At 40.5% G+C, this 19,571-nt stretch overlaps 1 protein-coding gene across 1 annotated transcript in view; it reads right to left on the reverse strand.

The window, feature by feature from the left end:
• The window catches only part of LOC121522257 (Down syndrome cell adhesion molecule-like protein 1 homolog), a 173,559-nt gene extending 171,014 nt beyond the window's left edge, over positions 1-2,545 (reverse strand). The window contains exon 1 of the mRNA XM_041806429.1: positions 2,414-2,545. Within this exon, the coding sequence (XP_041662363.1) occupies positions 2,414-2,456 (43 nt within the window). The 5' untranslated portion in view covers positions 2,457-2,545. The remainder of the gene's footprint in view (positions 1-2,413) is intronic.
• Positions 2,546-19,571: the final 17,026 nt, after the last annotated feature.

Here is a 19,571-nt window from a genome sequence, read left to right on the forward strand (position 1 = left end):
AACTAGATAAAACCGGAATCACATCAATTGATGAAATAATTATAGCCAGAGCTCTCACTCTATTTTCCTCTCTGCATGCCATTTTTATCTTAAATGTGTTCACCTACTGATTGCTTTTCCTTAAACGCCACATCTCACCCCTAGCTCTCTTTCTGTTTGATTTTAAAATATATTTATTGCTGTGATTGTTTGAGCCTTTCCACATTTCTCAGGCCCTTTTCTGGCCTGTCAGGCCTGATTCAGCGCAGATTCCCACGCAGCCCTCAGCTGAGTTTGTCTCAATTTTATTTCCATAAAATGACAAGCAGCCTCCCAAATCATGACAAAGAAGAATGAGTGTATCATCTCCCCCTCCTCTCCCTATCTATCCATCTATCCATCCCTCCTTCTCCCCCTCCTCTGCTCCGCGCTCATGGGTGCAGGTGTGCTGATATGCAGCCAAACCAGAGCAACGGTCAGTTAGAACGCAATGACTGTCGACGTGATTTCATGTAAAACACAAGTGGTTATATGCACTGGTTTGATCTGACATACAGATTTAAAATCATGCTTAAAAAAAAATAATAAAAAATGAGCAGAGAGTTGTGTGCCAATCTGGGAGGCGCGGCCAAGCCAGGAAAAAATACGCAGTACTAATGCATATGCATGTATGATAATAGAGCTACCTTTCCCCCTTCAAATAAACTTTATTAAAAATCACACACATCTAAAATCCACAGCAGGTCAATGAGACTATAAAGCGCAGTTGTTTCGTGCAGAATGAGCGGAACATGGCGTTGAAAAACAACGGAAAATGGAAGTTTGTTTTCCACTGCGTTATCTACATCTCTCCCATCTCAAGCACTCTTTCCGCTCCAGTGGCTGTTTGCAGCCCCCAACCCTCCTCCTCTCTCCAAACACACAATAACACACACAGCACATCTCGTTCAGTCACGGGACAGGGCGATGTACAGTGTGTATAATCGAAATAGACCCTGTAATCCAATTACATACAACAAAAACAGCACACAAGTCCTCGGCGCAGCTGCAGCCTGACAGAGGGCACTGCCAAGGCCAATGATGGCGACCAGGTGCATACAGCACGCGCCATGCCCACTGTCACATCCACATCCTCAAGATTGATCATAACTTTGATTTACAGAACAAGATTTAAAATCAGAACGCTTCAGCTACACGCCCATGCGTGAAAACAAATGAATGAAAACTGAAAACAGTATTCTGGATCTTTATTTTTCCACATTGTGTAACTGAAAGACATTCATAAATAACACAAAACGGATCTTTTTAGGTTAAAACCGCTGAAACGGAATCATTCCCTTCTATCTGCAGTGTTTAGAGCGAAGCCAATCAGTAGAATCTGGTGCCACAGAAAATGGTGGATGAATAATTAGACCAGGGATGATAACAACTGAGTCTGCACGCGCTCACATTAACACACTCACACACACACACAAACAAACACACTGACCCTCCTTCATTTGATCAGAGTAAGAAAATAAAGTCTAATATATGGCCTCGTCTTTTAAACATCCAGCTGGGGCACTTTATCTACAAATTAAAGGCCATCGCTCAATACCCCAGTGTCCCTTCACACGTCTCTCATAAAATCTATTGACCCTTGTTGCCACACAGACGCACGCGCCCTGAAACATACACGCACACACACAAACTGGAGCTAATGCACTAATTTAGTGATCTTCCAAAAAAATTAACTGATAAAAATGGTGGGCTAACCCCTGAGGACCCTCCTTCTTTTTCCTCTCCCCGCGCGCGCGTGTTTTTCCACGCGCACACATCTTATTTGTGTTGGGACAGGGGCAGAAAAAGTCAGCAAATACATTAAACTCCTCTGCCCTCTCGGACTTTTTACGAGTAAACAGCCTACTGCCGTCAGCACCAGCGGCTCGAGGTCGCCTGTTTATCCGTGCGCGCGCCTGCAGATCCTTATCAGCCTCTCCTTCTATTCAACAGCCTCCATATTCACGACACCTCCATTTATTCATTATGCAAAAATGCAAATGCCGTTTTCATGTGCACTTTTTAGACGCATGTGGCTATCTAACTCCTCATCTAAAGCAGGGTTGCATTGATTAGTGATAATAATCAACTTCTTTTTTGGAAGATTTCTTTAATCACATTATCAGCTAATCATAGAAACACAGGACATTTACAGGAAGAGCGCTCGTGCAGGAGGAAAATGAACCCTGATTAGAAAAGCATCCTTTCGAAACATACAGGAAAAAGTTCCTCCAAAGGTGATTTAGAGTTTGATTTGACATCTCAGCCCCTCCGCTGAGAATCCCGTCGATTCAGTCAAACAACATATATCAACCTGATCATCAGATTTTTACGCACAGCCAACTTAAAGAGGATGCAGCATGCAGATAAGAGAAGAGACATTAGCAAACCTTACCTTCTTGCAAAGAATACAGCAGAAGTAAAGTTACAAGCCACATGCCATTAAAAGCAGTAATATTTCACAGGAATGTTGTGCAGTCCCCCCGAGAAGAGTGCACGGCGCAGCGGTCGGCCAGGCGAGGCTCCGTCCTGGACTGGTTCTGCTGATGCTCCCCGGCGGTCTCTCTCCAGCCCTGGTCCCACACTCTCCGACGCCGAGAAACGAGCCGCGGAGAAAGTACCGCCTCTGCTCCCTCTTCTCTCCTCCCCTTAACCGGGACAGGATGCCGTCGCCCCACCCCCGGTGTCCTAATGATGCGCCGTGATGGAGAGGTGAGCTGTACGCACTAATAGGGGGACCAAAGCAGGACCTCTGTTTTTTACGCACACCTGATCGCTTTTTCTAGTTGTTGTAGTCATGTAAGTCTTGTTTTCACGCGAGGAAGTTCGAAAAACAGCCCCTGTATGGAAATGTCTGCGCGTATTTTCCATGCAAATCAGCGAAAGGATTTCCATAAACCAGTTGCCATTGTGTGTGCGCAAGGAAAGCGAAAAGTAACATCCAAACCTACACTGAGCGTCTTTTCTAAACTTTGAGAAGAACGTGGGCATTTCTGAGGAGCGATCTCCAGGTGAGGAGGAGGAGGAAGAGGTGGTGGAGCGCGGAGAGGCTGCAGCCTCCGTTTCATTCCGTGGAGGAGTGGGAACGTGCTCTGCGCTGCGCACCTTGGTGCCACCACCCTCGTGGCGCTCACCCACCTTTCTTCAGAGCAAAAAGGAATAGTTTTGATATGAAAACACAGCACCGGGAATGATCTACAATCAATTTTATCTGAAAGGAGTGAATATGGGCTGATACAGAGTTCAATACGTTCGATCTGAATCTCTCTCGCTCCCACTCTCTCATTCAAAACAGGACAGAGAAATCCTCCGCTCATATTCGCACAGATCAGGGTCATTTTTGCTGTTTTCTCATCAGGGAATTATGTCTTTGATTAAAACCTTTTACATTTTATCTTTCCCTGGGATAAATGCAACAGAAAGTATCCATGTGCTGGAACAGAAAGTTGAACAACTTGCAAGAATAGTGAGTTACAAAATAACTAGGACGTCTTGCATTTACAAAGATGCAAGCCCTAAGGTCAGATAATCCTGTTTTACATGTGTTTCAGTACAGTTCAGGGCCTGAGCTGGATGTTTAGGCTACACCTGATGCAGTATCAGTCCCTCTGCACCACCTGACCTGTAACCATGTTTCTTTTATCATCAAGTCTCATACATTTTTAAACTCATTCACTTCCTGACCACCTCCCCTTCTTTCATCATCCACTTCCACACCTGAATAATAAAAAACACCCAAAAAAACACCACAACACAGCTCATGGTTATTCATCCATTTCACACCAACTTGTCCACGGTCTTGTTATGTCTGACAGCAAACACCTTCCACTTAACACAATCCACACCGTCACTTTTTGGGTGTCTCTCTCTCTCTCTGTAACACAATGTGCTGTAACAAAAAAGTAGTCCTGGTTTTGTGGAACAGAGCTGAGGCAAGCTGTGTCCTCTCTCCCTCCCACTGAAGAGCCGCTGTAGTGTGGCAGGCAAGGCAGCACACTCTGCCTCCACTCTCTTATTATGTAACAGGTGGAAACACACACACACGCCCACGCACACTCTCTGTCTCTCAAACAGACTGAGAGACACCATTGCGAGGACAGGGACACATTCTGTACATTCGAATGAGTGCTATGAACACATTTTTTGGCAGAATGTACTTCCCAAGAAAAAACAGTCCAGGTTTAAGAAGTTTGTCCTTTAAAAGAGATTGGCATTCATGTTAAGAAATCTAATAACTCTCAGGAAATATTATATCAGCACTGTGTAATCTGCCTCTCCCTAGTATTCCACAGCCCCGATATCATTATACAGCGTTTTAACGTCGTCTAAGTTGCATCTTTGTGAAATAAACAAAGATAAATGCAACTGTTAATTCACATGTCCACATTTGTATTCATGTACAGTATATATCCTGTGTATATCAATGTTCTTATTTCATATATCGGCCGATATATTGGATATTGGCCTTTTTTAGCCCTCAGTATCGGCATCGGCCCCAAAAATCCCATATCAGTCATGCTCTAGTTATGATACAGATACCAGTATTGATGTCTGATATTGCCTAAAATATGCAAGCAGCAACCAGGAAGCCGCTACAGAAGTGAAGTCTCAGAATTCCACTTGAGGCTGCCCCCAAAAGTCAGTGTACCCTCCAGTGCTGAAAAAGAAAGCTGTGCAGCAGAGCAAAAAAATAAAAAAAAGAAGCAGTTCTTCAAGTGTCCACTTGAGGCTGGCTCAAAGTCCGAGAAGTCACATCCACCCCTGTTCGAAAATGCCCATTTTTGTGGCAACAATAAACATGTTTAAAGCCTGGTTCCAAAAACAAAACATGGGCCAAAGAACTCTTCTTTTTTTCAGAAAGCACTGTATGTTTTATGATGGATCTGGTTTTTTTTAATCATTGAAGGATAATTCAAAATAAAGAGCATTGCTGATGTGGCTGTGCAGCCAGTGTAGTTTATGTGCATGGAAGGAGAGCTAAGACAAGTCTCAGCTTCTTCTCTTTGTCTGGTGTTAGGTTGACTGAATGTTAGATTGAGGTATGATTTCCAAAAGTTGATCATCATTAATAAGCTTCAAAAGTCCCCTTCAGTAATTAATGGGTGACATCATTAGGACTTTGTAATATCCATCCATCCATTTTCCTCCACTTATCTGGGGCCGGGTCGCTGAGGTAGCAGGCTGAGCAACTTATTCTGAGGATCCCGAGGCATTCTACAGACCAGACAGGATATATAATCCCTGCAGCTTATTCTGGGTCTTCCCTGAGGTATCCTCCCAGCCGGACGTCTCCAGAAGACCTCCAAAGGGAGGCGCCCTATCGCACCCTGATCAGATAACCTAAGCTCCTCAACTGGTTCCTTTCGATGCAAAGGAGCAGTGGCTCCACTCTTAGCCCCCTCCGGATATCTTAACTCCTCACCCTCTCTCTCAGGCTGAACCCAGCCACCCTCTGGAGAAAACCCATTTCGGCCACCTGTAACTGCAACCTCATTCTTTCGGGTGGGGAGGTAGATCAACCAGTAAAATTGCCTTTAAACACAGCTCCTACTCTACAACAACGGTCTGGTACCGTTGGCGCTGCACCAATCTGTCTTTCAATCTCACACTCCCTTTTACCCTCATTTGTGAACCCAGAGATACTTGAACTACTTCACCTGAGGCAGAGACTCATTCCCCACCCAGAGAGAGCAAGCCACCGTTTTAAAGCACAGAACCATGGCCTTAGACTTGGAGGTGCTGACTCTCATTCCGACCACTTCGCACTCTGCTGCAAACCATACCAGTTCCTGCTGGAGGTCCCCTGCTAAGAAAGCCAATAGAACATACAGTAATCTACAGTCTATGATTAAGGGCTATAAAACCTTTTAAAAGCTCAAATAAACATGTTTATAGCCTGGTGCAACAAAAAAAAAAATTGGTATGCACAGCCAATAAACATAGCCAGTTCTGTTTTTTACACTGTAAGTAGGGGTGTAACAGTACAGAAAAATTTCGGTTTGGTACGTACCTCGGTTTTGAAGTCACAGTTCAGTACATTTTCGGTACAGTGATTGAAGTGGATAAATAAAATTTAATTTTAATTCTTTAATTAAATTTTATTAAAATAAATAGGCTGAATAAATTACATTTAAATTATAAATAATGCTGAGACCTCCCTCCAAAAGTTCTTCAATGATTAAAAATATAAATACATTTTTGAATAACTAGGTTATTTTCGTTGATATATTGACATATTTATACCCATTCTTTAAACACTACAATTTCCAGGCTAACTTGAACGCATCATCACACAACGCAAGTTAGCTTGTTAAGTATGGAAATTAGCATCTTTTTTTTTCTTTCTTTTTTTTTTTTTTTTGCCTATTTCAACACAGACTTCAGCACTGGATTACTTTTTTAACGAATGGGACCTACTACAAAGTTTGTCAGAACTTTTCACAGCCCATCTTGGAGGATAAAGAGGTTAGAGCCGTGTGAAACCTGAGGATAACTTTACCTATGACAGCTGCAGAGTCCCTCTCTCACTCCTCCGAGGCTGAAGGTAAGGTAAAGTTAATATGATTCACAGAGCCAGAGCACCATTGCTATACGGGTTATTTAAATGATGCTGCTTCTTCTAACTCCACACGCACCATCACTCTTCTTTGTTTGTTCGTTTGTAACTGCTCCTTCTTTCTGAAATGATGGTTGCTGGCAGCTTTTAGGCTCATTGCCGTCACCTGGATTAAAGTGAGAACTCAACTGTTTTTTTTTTTCTTTTTCAATACTCACTCAGACATATTCGTTGTATTACTGCATGCACCAAACCGTGACAGCTGTACCTTGATGGTTCGGGACGAATACAAATACCATTACACCCCTAACTGTAAGGGGGGCATTTGATCTTTACTACTCTGTGTCTGCTGTGCTATATTCCATAACGCACACAAGATCACAGGAGAACTACTGGTTCACGTGGAAAATGTGAGATCACACAATAATCCTCTGAGTCTTGTGTGGACAAAACTACTTTGCCTTTTTGAGGCTGATTTCTTGTTCACTTCTTTAATATTCTGTTGTTGGTTTATTTGCCTCTACCATGGGTGAGTAAATAAGAAAATCAAAAGGTTTATGTTTTTTATAAAAGATGTGTGATGTCATAAAATCCTGTGGTTTTCCATCTCCAAAAGTTTCCTCTCTCATCCATGTCATCTTGTTACCTCTTGCTCCTGTTTGGGTCAATCTGCTCTACGTGGAGTGACTCATGCCGGCAGCAGCCTCTGCTGAAAATAGATCTTGCCCAAATCTCCAGTGTAGTAGAGCGTATTGGCACTTCCGGCACACGAGGGAGACGGACTAGCTGTGGAATTTTTAAGATTGACTAGAGAAGGAGGAATTTGCCCCAGAATATTTTCCTTCGCGTGCAGATTACTGTACAGACAGAGTATGTGGAATTTGAGGGTAAGAGGTATTTGTGAATTTATAGAGTTATGGGCATGAATGAGTGGGTGTATAATAGCATTTTTCTGGAAAGATTAAGCTTCACCTCTTTGTCTGTTAATAGACTGATCAAAAGTAAGTTTGAGTAACATTTTTTTATTTTCTGAATACAATTGTCATAAAATGTCCCTTCAGAAACCAGTGGGTGGTGTCACTGTGACAATGTTAATATTTGTAAAGTCTACAAAAATATTTTACTAGTTTTGGGTGATTTTATTAGTTAAAGAACAATTAAGAAACCTGTACCACCATAAAAAATCAGCAAGTTTCAGATAAATTATCATGGAATATAACAACCCAAAACACTCACAACAAGCAAAATTTTAGCAATTCAGCATTATATATTCAGGTCTATGTCTTGGAGTGGAGATCCAGTAAGAAAAAGGGGTATTGTACATCTGGTTTTGGCATCAGTATTGGATATTGGGTGTCTTAAAATGGTAACGAAACACCATCACACTCAGACCAAGCAACAGCCATTAAGCAGCCCTGCACAGGAGCACATAAAGTCTCCATCAGAACATCAAAAGACAGTATGGCGGGCTGGTTAAGGGATCTGATGTGAGTCAGCCTGACAGCACCAAGCAGGTTGGACTGTATGTCAGCCAGTGATCATCATGGGTACTGACAGGAGGGCTGAGGCGGGGCCTGCCGGGGCCCGCCACGGAAAAGGCGAGCAGCTCCCAGACAGCTCAGGCGACTGTCACTGAGGACAGGAGGGGGCCCAGGACAGGCTGCCACCACGCCACTTAAAAAAAAAAAAAAAGAAAAAAAAAATCATGTGACTCATCTCTATCACTCAGCACTGTTGTTGCCTGGAGATAGGGAAGGAGTTAGGAAGCTAGGAAAGGGAGAGTGTGTTGGCTGAAGAAGGGAGTTTGCAGAGAGAGAGAGAGAGTGATGAGGCGGACGAGTTAATGTGGATGTTAATGTTAATGCTCAGACAATCAAAGCTCGCCTCAGGCCCTGACTACATGCTAGGGTCATATTGCTGCTAATGTATCCAATATTAATGCAGAGCCCCGAGCCCAATGAAGCTGCAGCAAGGTCAGAATTAGGCGAGGGAGAGGGCAAAGTGTGCCACTGCTCGGCTCTGCGCAAGGTCACAGGGATCTAGATCAGAATGTGGAGCCAGTTACAGGGAAAGGGGTGACAGTAGATGGTAGTGATCCAAGAAAGACTAATAACTCTGTGACTGCTAAAATAAAAGGGTTACGTCTTTTTAAAAGCCCCAAAACTGCAGTTTGATGCTGCAAAACTCCCTCAAAGCGTCTGCCTTGCTAGCTCTGCATGATGCTGTGTATGAGCGAGTCTCTGCATTAGGCTAATATGAATCACATCACTGTGCTGCAGTACATTAACAGGAAGCTGTCGACCAATAGCAATATGTTTGCCTTTAACCGGGCATGCGTGATTGTTGTGGCAGATGTGTGAGAGTGTATCAGCACATCAGAGAGTGTGACATACATTTGTGGCTGCTCATCTACCCTACAGACAAAGCATATATTTTGAAATGAACAAGCGTATGTGTTTGTGTGCGCGTGCTTGTGTAAATGTGTGTTTCTGCAGTACACGTGCATGCACATGAGACATCAAGGGGTGTTAATTTATTCAAATGAGCCGGGGAGTATAACGAGAGGATGGGGTGAGGGGCAGAGCACTGTGTGTGTAGGGGGGCACCTTCTTCGGCAGGAGGTTCATCTCTCCATCCCTCTTCTTTTCTTTTTTTTTACATTTGCAAATGAGACTATTTGCATGAATGAGAAGCAGGGAGGAAAGTGAGACAGGGCAGAAAGATGGTGAAACTGAATTTCAGATGGGGAATGATGCGATTTTGGAGGCAGACAGAACGCCTGCAGACAAAAACAAACCATGCCAGGGCGATACCAACTCTTCCAAGATGGCTGCCGCTGGAGGCGTCCTCAGTGGGACCAACCCAAAGACCCTGATGCTCCACAGTGGGTGACACACAAACACACTTTCTGACTTTGACTGAGCTCCTAAAGCATAACAAGGAGAACGAGATGTGAATAGCTCAGTAAAGGATTCACATTTTTTCCAAATATGAATATATTAAAAACAGAGTCAGATGATGATGTTGGCTTATACAGAGATATTGATCAGCGTTATCTAGTGACACCCAGTGGTCACAATTAAACATGTTATCAGTACAAGATCTCATATTGCTGAGTCTCCTATAAGGGCTTGACTCTGTTAAGTTTTCACAGAATACTCCATGATTTTGGTTCAAGTCTGGTCTGCAGATATAATCAGTTTAAAAAAAGAAGTTGAAATCTTAAATGTTGATTTAAATGAAAAATCAATAACTGACTGAACTTTGACTTGTTTCTTTTCTTGTAAAGAAGATGGGAGACTACCCCACTTTCATTGTGTTCTGGTTGGTCTTAAGCAGTGTGAGGCTCCAGACCTTGGTTCCTAAAGGAATGAATGATTTAACTGCCTCAAAGTAATTTTCTGTGATTCCTTTTTGTTGAACATTTGTTTTGCATCTTTTCAAAAATTTTCTTTACTACAAACTTTTTCTGTTTCCTCTGCCCAGCTCCAGACAGGGTATGGTTCACTAGCATCGGACCAAAACCTTGTATCTCCAAAATCGCCCCTTTTCATAACGTTGCAAAGCTGAGGGATACGCCCGTTTCTGTGTTTCTCACTGATGAATCCATCTTGTAAAGCTCCCGTCTGAATCATTTGGGCCCATTTTAGGTTAGAAAGTGACAGGACCAATAAGCGACGAGGAGCAGTACTTTTGGGCGCGGCGGAGTTGTGACGTAAGCAAGCAGCAACAAGAGGCCGTTGCCGTTATGGCGGAAGACATTGGCGGGGATGCTGCTAAAGCACCAGTTTTATCAGAACTTGATGACATGTCTTAGTTAAAAGAAGAACAAAGAAAAGCAGTGAGTTGTTTTCTTTTTCAAAAACGACAAAAGTTGTGTACTCACATGTCTATAGTCGCCATGGTTCCTGTTATTCCTCGGAAGCTGCGTGTGCGCACCTCGGTTGCGGCTACGTCACGTGTTTTGTTGCTCTGATTGGCCCGTAAAGATGTGACAGACAGAATGTTCATCCAATCACCCCCCGAGTTTTTTTCAAAGTCTCTGCCCTTTCCCTTTCTGTATATCGAAGGTGTCAGGTTACCCTTTTCAGGGAATTAAAAAAACACTGTACTTTCAATCAATTTAACACTGAATGGTCATATCAGTATATTTTTGACACTTTTTATTGCTTTAAAATTGGTTAAACCCATTGACAGATACAAAAGGTGACCAATAGCACTTATTCATTAAAAAAAAAAAAAAAAAAGAAAGAAAGAAAAATGGAGATGCAAGGTTTTGGCCTGATGCCAGCACCATAAAGTACACTCATTAGGTTAATTTTTTGAATTAAATTAAATTAAATGGCTTTTTTGCTTATTTATATGTATGTGTTTTTATCAATGGTTATCTTGTTTAAAATACAGTCAGGCACTGATTAGGCTAATTACTTTAATCAACTGATGTTCAGCCATAGCTGGATTTCTGGACTGGTCTATTCTGGGAGGATTTGAGGGGATTTATTCTTGACTAGGCTGAAAAAAAAATTGAAAACTGGTAATACTAGTTGAATCCTGGTCAAACAGGGCCTTTCTGTGGAGTCTGCATGTTCTCCTGGGGTACTCCAGCTTCCTCCCACAGTCAAAAGATAATGCTCATTAGGTTAACTGTTGACTCTAAATTGACCATAGGTGTGAGTGTGGCTGGTTGTTGGTCTCTATAGTGATATGACTGACTGGCGACCAGTCCAAGGTGTACCCCATCTCTCACCTAATGACAGCTTGGATAGTCTTTATCCCCCTGCCACCCAGAATTGGATAAGCAGTGTGGAATATTAACAGATCGTTTACCATATTAGACTTCTGACCTACTGCAATATTTCAATTTTTCTGTTTTAGAGTTTGGTTTGGCTTTGGAACTCGTAGTGTCCCCTTAACTTAAAATAATGAAGTATCAGTTTTGATATCTTAAGCTTTAGAAAAATTTTTGGTAAAATAATTTTCTGTAAAGAAACTGGTATTTGTTTTTTTATTACATCACTGATTTAGATAATATGATGATGAGTGGTTGCAGGCTTTTAGCTGCCAAGTGGCAAGTGTCGACTTGTGACTGGCCACAGATGCACTGGAAGTCACAGGCAAGCTTTGTTTTTTAAATACTGACTTCTACAGTAGAAACAAAGGATGGAAGGATGCAAGTTATGCATTAACCCTTCTAGGGATAAGTGCAGCATTTGCTATAAACACTGGTACTTACATAGGATGGCTGTTGCATAGTGTATCTGTTCTTATCAAATAAATCATAAATAAATAAATAAACTGGATCATGGCTAATATAACTGCAAGCCAGCATGGTGTAGCAGTTTGCCAGGAGGCACAAGACCCGCCTTGGCTCCAGCTCTTTTTTTCCTGTGTTGATCTAAAGTTAGTTTGAGGCAGCTTTTCAAATGTGATAACAGCCAACATTTAAGATATCCTGCCTGTTTTGACAAATGTTGGCCTGATGAAGGTCTAGTACTGATACGCTGGCAATAAATATATGTTTGTAGGAGTTAACTGTAAAGTTGCTTTTGGTATCGTGGCAGACTACAGTTGTAACACAAAGTCAAGCCAGTTTTCTTATCTTACTTTGTTTAACTTTCACAACACAGTAAATGAATTATTAGTCAACCAACCTAACTAACTGGTTCGTATATAAGGTGCTTCTGAAGTTTTTTATTCAGCCAGATGAGTGGCTTTAAATATTACATGTGAACTCCATCACACACTAGCAATATCCAGGGTATTACAAACCATAACATACATAAATATGGGACAAACAAAACTATTAAAACTACTGTTTACACTCAAATCTTTGCAGTTCTGCTCTGTTACATCACATTAGGTCAACAATAAGCTCACATGAGAAAAAGGCAAAACAAAGACACAGAGGGAGAGAGCTGAAAGGTGTGAGAGGAAGTTGCAGAGTGGAGCTGGGGGTAGTCTTTTAAACTTGACCCTTAGTGCTTTGATCTCATCAAGTTCCTGTACTTTAATGCTAAACCTGTCCAGGGATAACACATACTAAGATGATATTTTGAAATGTTTTTATTTTTTATTTTTTTTTACAAATGTCCAACACAAGCAAGCTTTGTTAGACAATTTTATAGTAATTTTCAATATAAAGAATGTCACACTGGACCTCGTCACAAGCAGCTTTAAGGGGCCCTTGTACCTTTATGCACGTTGGGGCTTGCTGCATGTCGGGGATGTGGCACTGCTACAAAATGGCTTGCTGAAGCCATGTCTTATCAGAAACCAAACTGTGAAAAATCTATAAACTCTGAGGCAGCATTTCAAATGTGATGACAGCCAACATTTAAGATGTCTTGCCTTTTAACTCTGTCAACATAATGACATGAAAGGCTCACTGAAACTATGATAAATGACTGAGGCAAATCATGCAGTGGGTGCCTTGTTGTACCAGTAGTTGACACTAAAGATTTGCATTCATGGCATGGAAATATGTTCAAACAGGGACTATAGCCACACAAGCACAGCCTTGGAGAGTCTGTACTATGTATGTTAAAGGCACAGTGACTTCCTTTAACGCTACAAAAAAATCAAACTTTGATGAGCTGTCACAGCTTTGTCTTGAGAGTTACGTTCATGTACCACAGAAGTTCCATTTTCTTCAGCTCTCTTTGAACTGTAAAATTACTCACTTAACAGTTCTAAGTTGAATAAAAAAAATCAAAAGATGAAATATCAGGAGGGGTTGATACCAGAAGGAACTCTTAAAATGACTGTTTTTGGCCATTTTGTTTATACAAGATTTAAAACTATGGGTTGACTGTTGAGTTTAAAATATAGATCCACAACACTACACATGACTATCAAATTCCAAACTTTTAGGTCACAGGTGTCAAACTCAAGGCCCGGGGGCCAAATCCGGCCCATGGAACAGTTAAATCTGGCCCACAAGATGATCTCATATTTCTGTTACAACTGGCCCATCAGTATGAGGTCTGCAGATTTCCTCAAGTATAAAAATGTGAACTTATCCTTGATGATTTAAGATATCCTTGTTAAGTCACAAAATCTGAAAAGTAAGGAGTAAAAATATTTAGATAAGAAGTCAGGAATTTGGGAAAATAAATTAATTTGTGGTTTAATTTCACATTTTTAATTTGGTATCTAACAATTAGGACTCAAACTTAGGATTTTGACTTTTTATTTCATACTTTGAGAATTTTAACTCATAATTTTGACTTCTCATATAATATTTTGAGCTTTAAGATTCATAATTCTAATTTTTAAGTGATATTTTGACCTTTTAAACCAATTATTTTGTATTTTACCTTATATTTTCAAAGTTTGGAGACTCGCAATTTAAAAGTCTGAACCATATTTTGACTTTTAATTTCATGATTACAAATATTATTTCATATTTTGACCTTTTAAACTCATGATTTTTATTTTTTTTCTAATATATTTGCCTTAAAAAACATTATTTTTCAATTTCAATTTCATATTGTGAGCTTTTTGAACTAATAATTTACTTTTCTCAGATTTGAGCCTTTAACCTTATCTTTTTAACTTTTTAGATGTCAAAATCAATTATCAGTGCTAAGTTTTTTGGGGTTTTTTCATATTTTATTAGTGGTGAAACAAGGTTGACAGTTTCTGGTTAAAAAGGTGAGCCTGTTAGGCCCTCAGGTTAGACCTGAATCCAGAATCTGGCCCCTGCTGTGATTGAGTTTGACACCCCTGTTTTAGGTGCAATGTGCCGCTGGGGCTGATTTTTTTAATATTGTAGGGAGCAACACTGAGCTATTCTGCCTCTCCCATCAGCAAAACCTACATGAACCTCCTCAGTTCCCCACCTGTCTCATGTCCGCCAGTATCCACAGAATTACAAGTGTTTGAAGCGCTTCGAAAAAGTACTTCCTGTTTCATGGCGAAGCTTCACTATGGCAGCAGCTAAAGCTGCAGACCTATAAGCTTCTCTAGATAGCACAGTGATTGTACTAGGATATGACAAGGCATTTTTGGGGCAAACCTTGAACTTAATGGCCATTTATTGTGAGGACCAGCCACCGTCATGTAATAGCAAGAAATCCAAATTTTGAAAAGCCTCCATGGCCACACCTGTTGAGTAATGAAAAGTTTTGAACTTCTCTACACCTAAGACAAGGTTGTTCGGATGAATGTCCTTGGACGAGTTTGTTCAAATATGACCTCTGCCACTCTCCAAAAATATGCATTTTATTTACAACAAAATGTAAAAAAGTAGAGCACTGGCAAATCTGTCATTTCTTTTTACTATACACTAAGAATGAAAACATCTGGATAAACACCCTAGATATAGTTTGTTCAAATATTCCCTCTGATATACTCTGTCAAAAGGTCAAAATTAGGTTTGGATTTAGGTTGATCCAAAGTTCTGTTGAGACAGCCATTTCAATATGGAGCCCACCACGCACTCCTAAAGCTGTCTGAGTCCACCTATAAGCAGACGGCTGACGTCACACAGGCTTTGAACAATTCTTTCTACAGTCTATGGGGGTACCACAGAGCCTATAGTCCATGCCCACCAACAATAATCATATCATCTCAGTTTGCTAGAGTAAACTTTTGTGCCAAGTTTCATAGCTCTATAATTGTTTTAAGCCCCTGAAAAATCTACCCTGAGTTTTATGGCGAACAAAAAGCTCCCATCGACACACCATTTGACATTGACTTTTGCCCTTTGGCAAATTTTTGCAAGATTCAACCAACCAATTCGGAACTGTAAGTGAAGATTTAGGAGCAGTGACTTCATATTGTCAAGGTTGGCATTACTTATTTTTTTCAAAATTTCAAATATGAATGTGTTTAGGCCAGGACTGATATCAAGCATAATAATCTGTTTCAGATATAATGATGTCTATATTAATATCACATACAGTGTCAGTCCCTGCTGTTCCAGTCACTCAGTCAGTGGCTGGAATGGCAGAGACTTGCAGTGTGCTGTGCTGAGCTAAAGCTTCATATTAACAAAACTTTGACCTTAATTCACATCTTTCACTGATCAAACAGGCTGATTTGTGCCTTCATTCTCTACTTTGTGTACTTGAAATCAGGTCCCCATAAAGGTAAGGAAACTCAATTTATGACCACAGATCAATGTCTATGGTTTACTTGTGTATTTAGGAAACGTTTTGGATGTCTGTCGAGTCCAAATATCTCTAATTTAAGTAAGTATTAGTCTGGTTTTCTCCCATTTTCACCCGCTCTCCATACAGCAGACCTAAGTGTTTCAGATTGTTTTTGTCAGTCAGCCTGGCTGAGTAGTCGTGATGTGCTGAAAGTGGCATCAGTGTGTAGCCTCTATACCAGAGCTATGACTGTTTAAAAATCTGTGGTGAGGCATCATGTTGGCATTGTGTTTGTTGGCCATGCTATCTGACAAATAGCCACTGCCTTTTGCACAGATATGAATCAACTTCTTTAGACCTTCCTGACAAATTGAACCATTTAAAGGACTTCAAACAGTGACTTGCATGGTAAATCTCCACACTTCTTGTCACCACTATGAGGTGCTATTATGTATAAAAAATATTACCATATGAATGTGTGCAGGCATGTATCCTTCATATACTCAGACAGTTTGAGTCAGGTAGGACCTGGTACAGCTGAGGTATAACCCACTTCCTATTTTAGAAAAAATATCCAAATTTAAGGGCTTGCCATAGCTACAATTTTTGAGTAATTAAAGTTTTTTCATAAAAAGGCCTCCTTAGAGAGTACGGTCTAGACCTGATCTGTTTGTAAAGTGTCTTGAGATAACTTTGGTTATGAGTTGGAGCTATACAGACATTGACTGATTGATTGATTCTAGCTGTATACCAAAGAACAGGTCAGTCAGATGAAATTTCTCGAGTTTTTCCCCTTGAACTGGTTCCCAAAAACCCCAATTAAGGCTAGTTTATTCAAAATGGCAGATTTCCTGTTGGAGATTTGCCCAAAGAGACTTTTTAAGTCTCCTCAAGCCAAATCTGATTATCAAATTTATTAGCTAACTCTAGATGAAACTCACTTTTGGGGCTACTGTGGAAGCATTAAAAGGTAACCATAACATCTATGTATGTGCCAGTTTTCACACGTTTCTGAGAATGTCCAATAACCCAACAAATGGTGAACATGGGAGATATGAAAGTAATTAAGGAGAACCCAGCTGATTTACAATAGGGCTCTCGCACCCATTCGATGCTCAAGCCCTAATGATGAACCCATGCGACTAAAATAGGGTCCTCGCTCCCTTGGTGTTTAAAACCTATAAACAAAGAAGAGTCCAAGAAATTACAGGTTTGTCAACGATTCAGTGCTCAGGGTTACCATAGGGTTTCATACCCCAGCCCTAATAACTAAAATGTAGACATGAGTTTTCCCATAAAAGCTCAATTATTTAATACCATTGTTTTAACCTTTATCTAACTGTGTGTTAATAACACTGACTAAAAACATGGCTAAAAAATTCTATTGACCATAAGGGAGATTAACTTCAAAAAATGGGTCTTCAATAATTAAAGAGAGTGGCAGAAATGTGCTGAACAAGCAGGAAGAGTGTCTATTTGTGCATGTTCATACCCGTGTAAAATATTGTGACAGAGAAAGCACAAGCTGTTAGGATAAATCTGTTGCTCTTCTGTGTATGCCAGAGGTGGTTATTGAGTTAAATTAAACCAAGGACCCTCATTAAGGTCTCCTCTAGCTTTAAGCCAGTTCCACAAAGTTCAGATGGATGCCCTCAGACTAGTTACTTCTAGAAGGACAGCAGGAAATGGAAACATTTTCAAGGTGTTTTTCAAAACAGTGGACTATCCATTGGGATACTACAATAATGACCAAAGACTTTTTGTGCTTCTCGGGATAGTAAATATGTGTACTAAAATTTCATTCTTCTAAGGGAAATGGGCTGCTTTGAAGGGGGTTTAGGGGGCACTCAAGCCCATTTTTCACATCGATGTCTGGGAACAATTAAATATCAAACTTCTCACCAGGCCTGAAAAACCTGCCAAGTTTGGTGAGTTTTTGAGCATGCCTGGATACTCAAAGTTAAGGAATCGAGTAGAGGAAATAATCCTTTGGATTGCAGCAGGGTCCACGCTGATCAGTCCTCAGGTCCTAAACAGATTTATTTGTTGGTCTATTGAATTTTACAAGTTCTTTTAAAATGCAGTGACCAAGGTTGCTAAGAAGGAACCTCACACATTTCATTGGAATAAAAGCCTTGTTTTTAAATCAATAAAGACTAAGTTTATCAATGAAATGCCATGAAGTTTTTCCTGTGCAGTTGATACTGATTATTTAGTTTCCTGTGTGCTAGAGCATGTCACTGAGCCATACTGCTTAAGGACATGAAGTCAGGCCAATACATATGCTGTTAATACTCACCTAAGGTTCAGTCCCATTTTTACCACAATTTTTACCACAATTCTTTTCAAGAGCTTCCTTGCCCCTCAGAATAGAGTTACAAGTGACAGTGGTCAAATCTTCCCCTATGAGATGGGACAACCTTTCAAGACCCTAGTATGTCTCCAGTACTTACCTAGGGCATTGACATAAACAGTTTCAACAATTTTCCTGCAAATCTTCTACTATGAATAATATGTGTAATACAGATACAACATAAAATATGCCTTATTTTGCCTTTTATAAAATCATTTCTATGTTGTTACCATTGGTATTGCAACTGTAAGTCTGAGCTATCTGTTGTATTTTTTTAAATGCCATTAAAATCTCCAGTCTGTCTCTTTTAGTCTCCACTGTTTTACCTTCACCATCTATTTAATTGTACCAGATGGCTGCTGAACAATAAGTTTTCTGCCCACTGAAATGAAATTTAGCTATCCAGGTGCCTGCTCATGATGAATAAATGTTGTTTCACTACATTGCTTTAGGTGTGATTTGGTGCTACATAAATTTGACTGAAATAACTGAATGATCCTTTATCTCTGTCTAAAACTACATAACCAAATGATGAGAATGAGAAGTTTAGTGGTGTTTTGCCATTTTCAAATTAATGTTGCACATTTGAAACTGGAGCACACACATTTTAATTTAGTTACGCTGCAAATTCAGAGAAAGCAGTCAAATTTTCCACCTGGGAAATGCATGTATCTGTATCTTTGTTCATTTTTTTATGTCGGCTAGGCCTAGTTTTATTTTTTCCACCCCTTGCTCTTAAAATGTTAAGTAAAACCAATCTGTGTTAAACAAATATATATTCTATTTTTACACCTGTTTCTTTTCCTAAGTCATGCTAAATGCTTATGGGAACAGAAACACACCAGCCCTCTCACACCTGTCCAGCACTGGCTGCATTTGCATGTTTATGAGTGTTGATGTTATCAGCTCAAGTGAACTGTGTGAGACATGACTTCTCATGCTTACCTCAAACGAAGCCCTCATGAGAAAAAAGCTGACCTGACCTGAGGGGCCAACTGGTAAAACCGCCTGTTTCCACCTGCTTCAGCTCTGTTCTTCATTTTTCCAACAAATTCAAGTGGCTGGGTAGAGAAAGGGAGAGGAAGGAGGGTGAGACAAATAGAGAGAGGGAGAGGGAGCAGGGGGTCCTTGGGACTCACCCAGTTGACAGCTCCTGTCTCTGCATGTAACGACTTATTTATTCGGGGATAATTAATCAGGCGCAGTTTTTCTGGCGGTATGATTAATGCGCTTTGTCATCTCTGCTGCAGCGATGAAAACACAGCAGGCTATGACACCACTGCACGGCTGCATCTTTCTGACGTCACTAAGAAAACAGGATATGCTGTTTAAAGAAGTGATGATACATTTAGGTTTACTGTCTATGAAATGCTTGTAGTGTCGAGTAGGCTCTGGTGTGGTGGGTGTCTATGTCTTGTATGTAAGGGCGAAATTAAAACGTGAAAACAACAGTAACTTCAAACTTATAACTTACTGCTCATTGGCTTCTCTGCTCGGCGCCATTACAAATTTAGTGGCCATTATTACCTTCATAAGTTATCAATAATAG

The sequence above is a fragment of the Cheilinus undulatus genome, linkage group 2, assembly GCF_018320785.1.
Source record: "Cheilinus undulatus linkage group 2, ASM1832078v1, whole genome shotgun sequence".
NCBI lineage: Eukaryota > Metazoa > Chordata > Actinopteri > Labriformes > Labridae > Cheilinus > Cheilinus undulatus.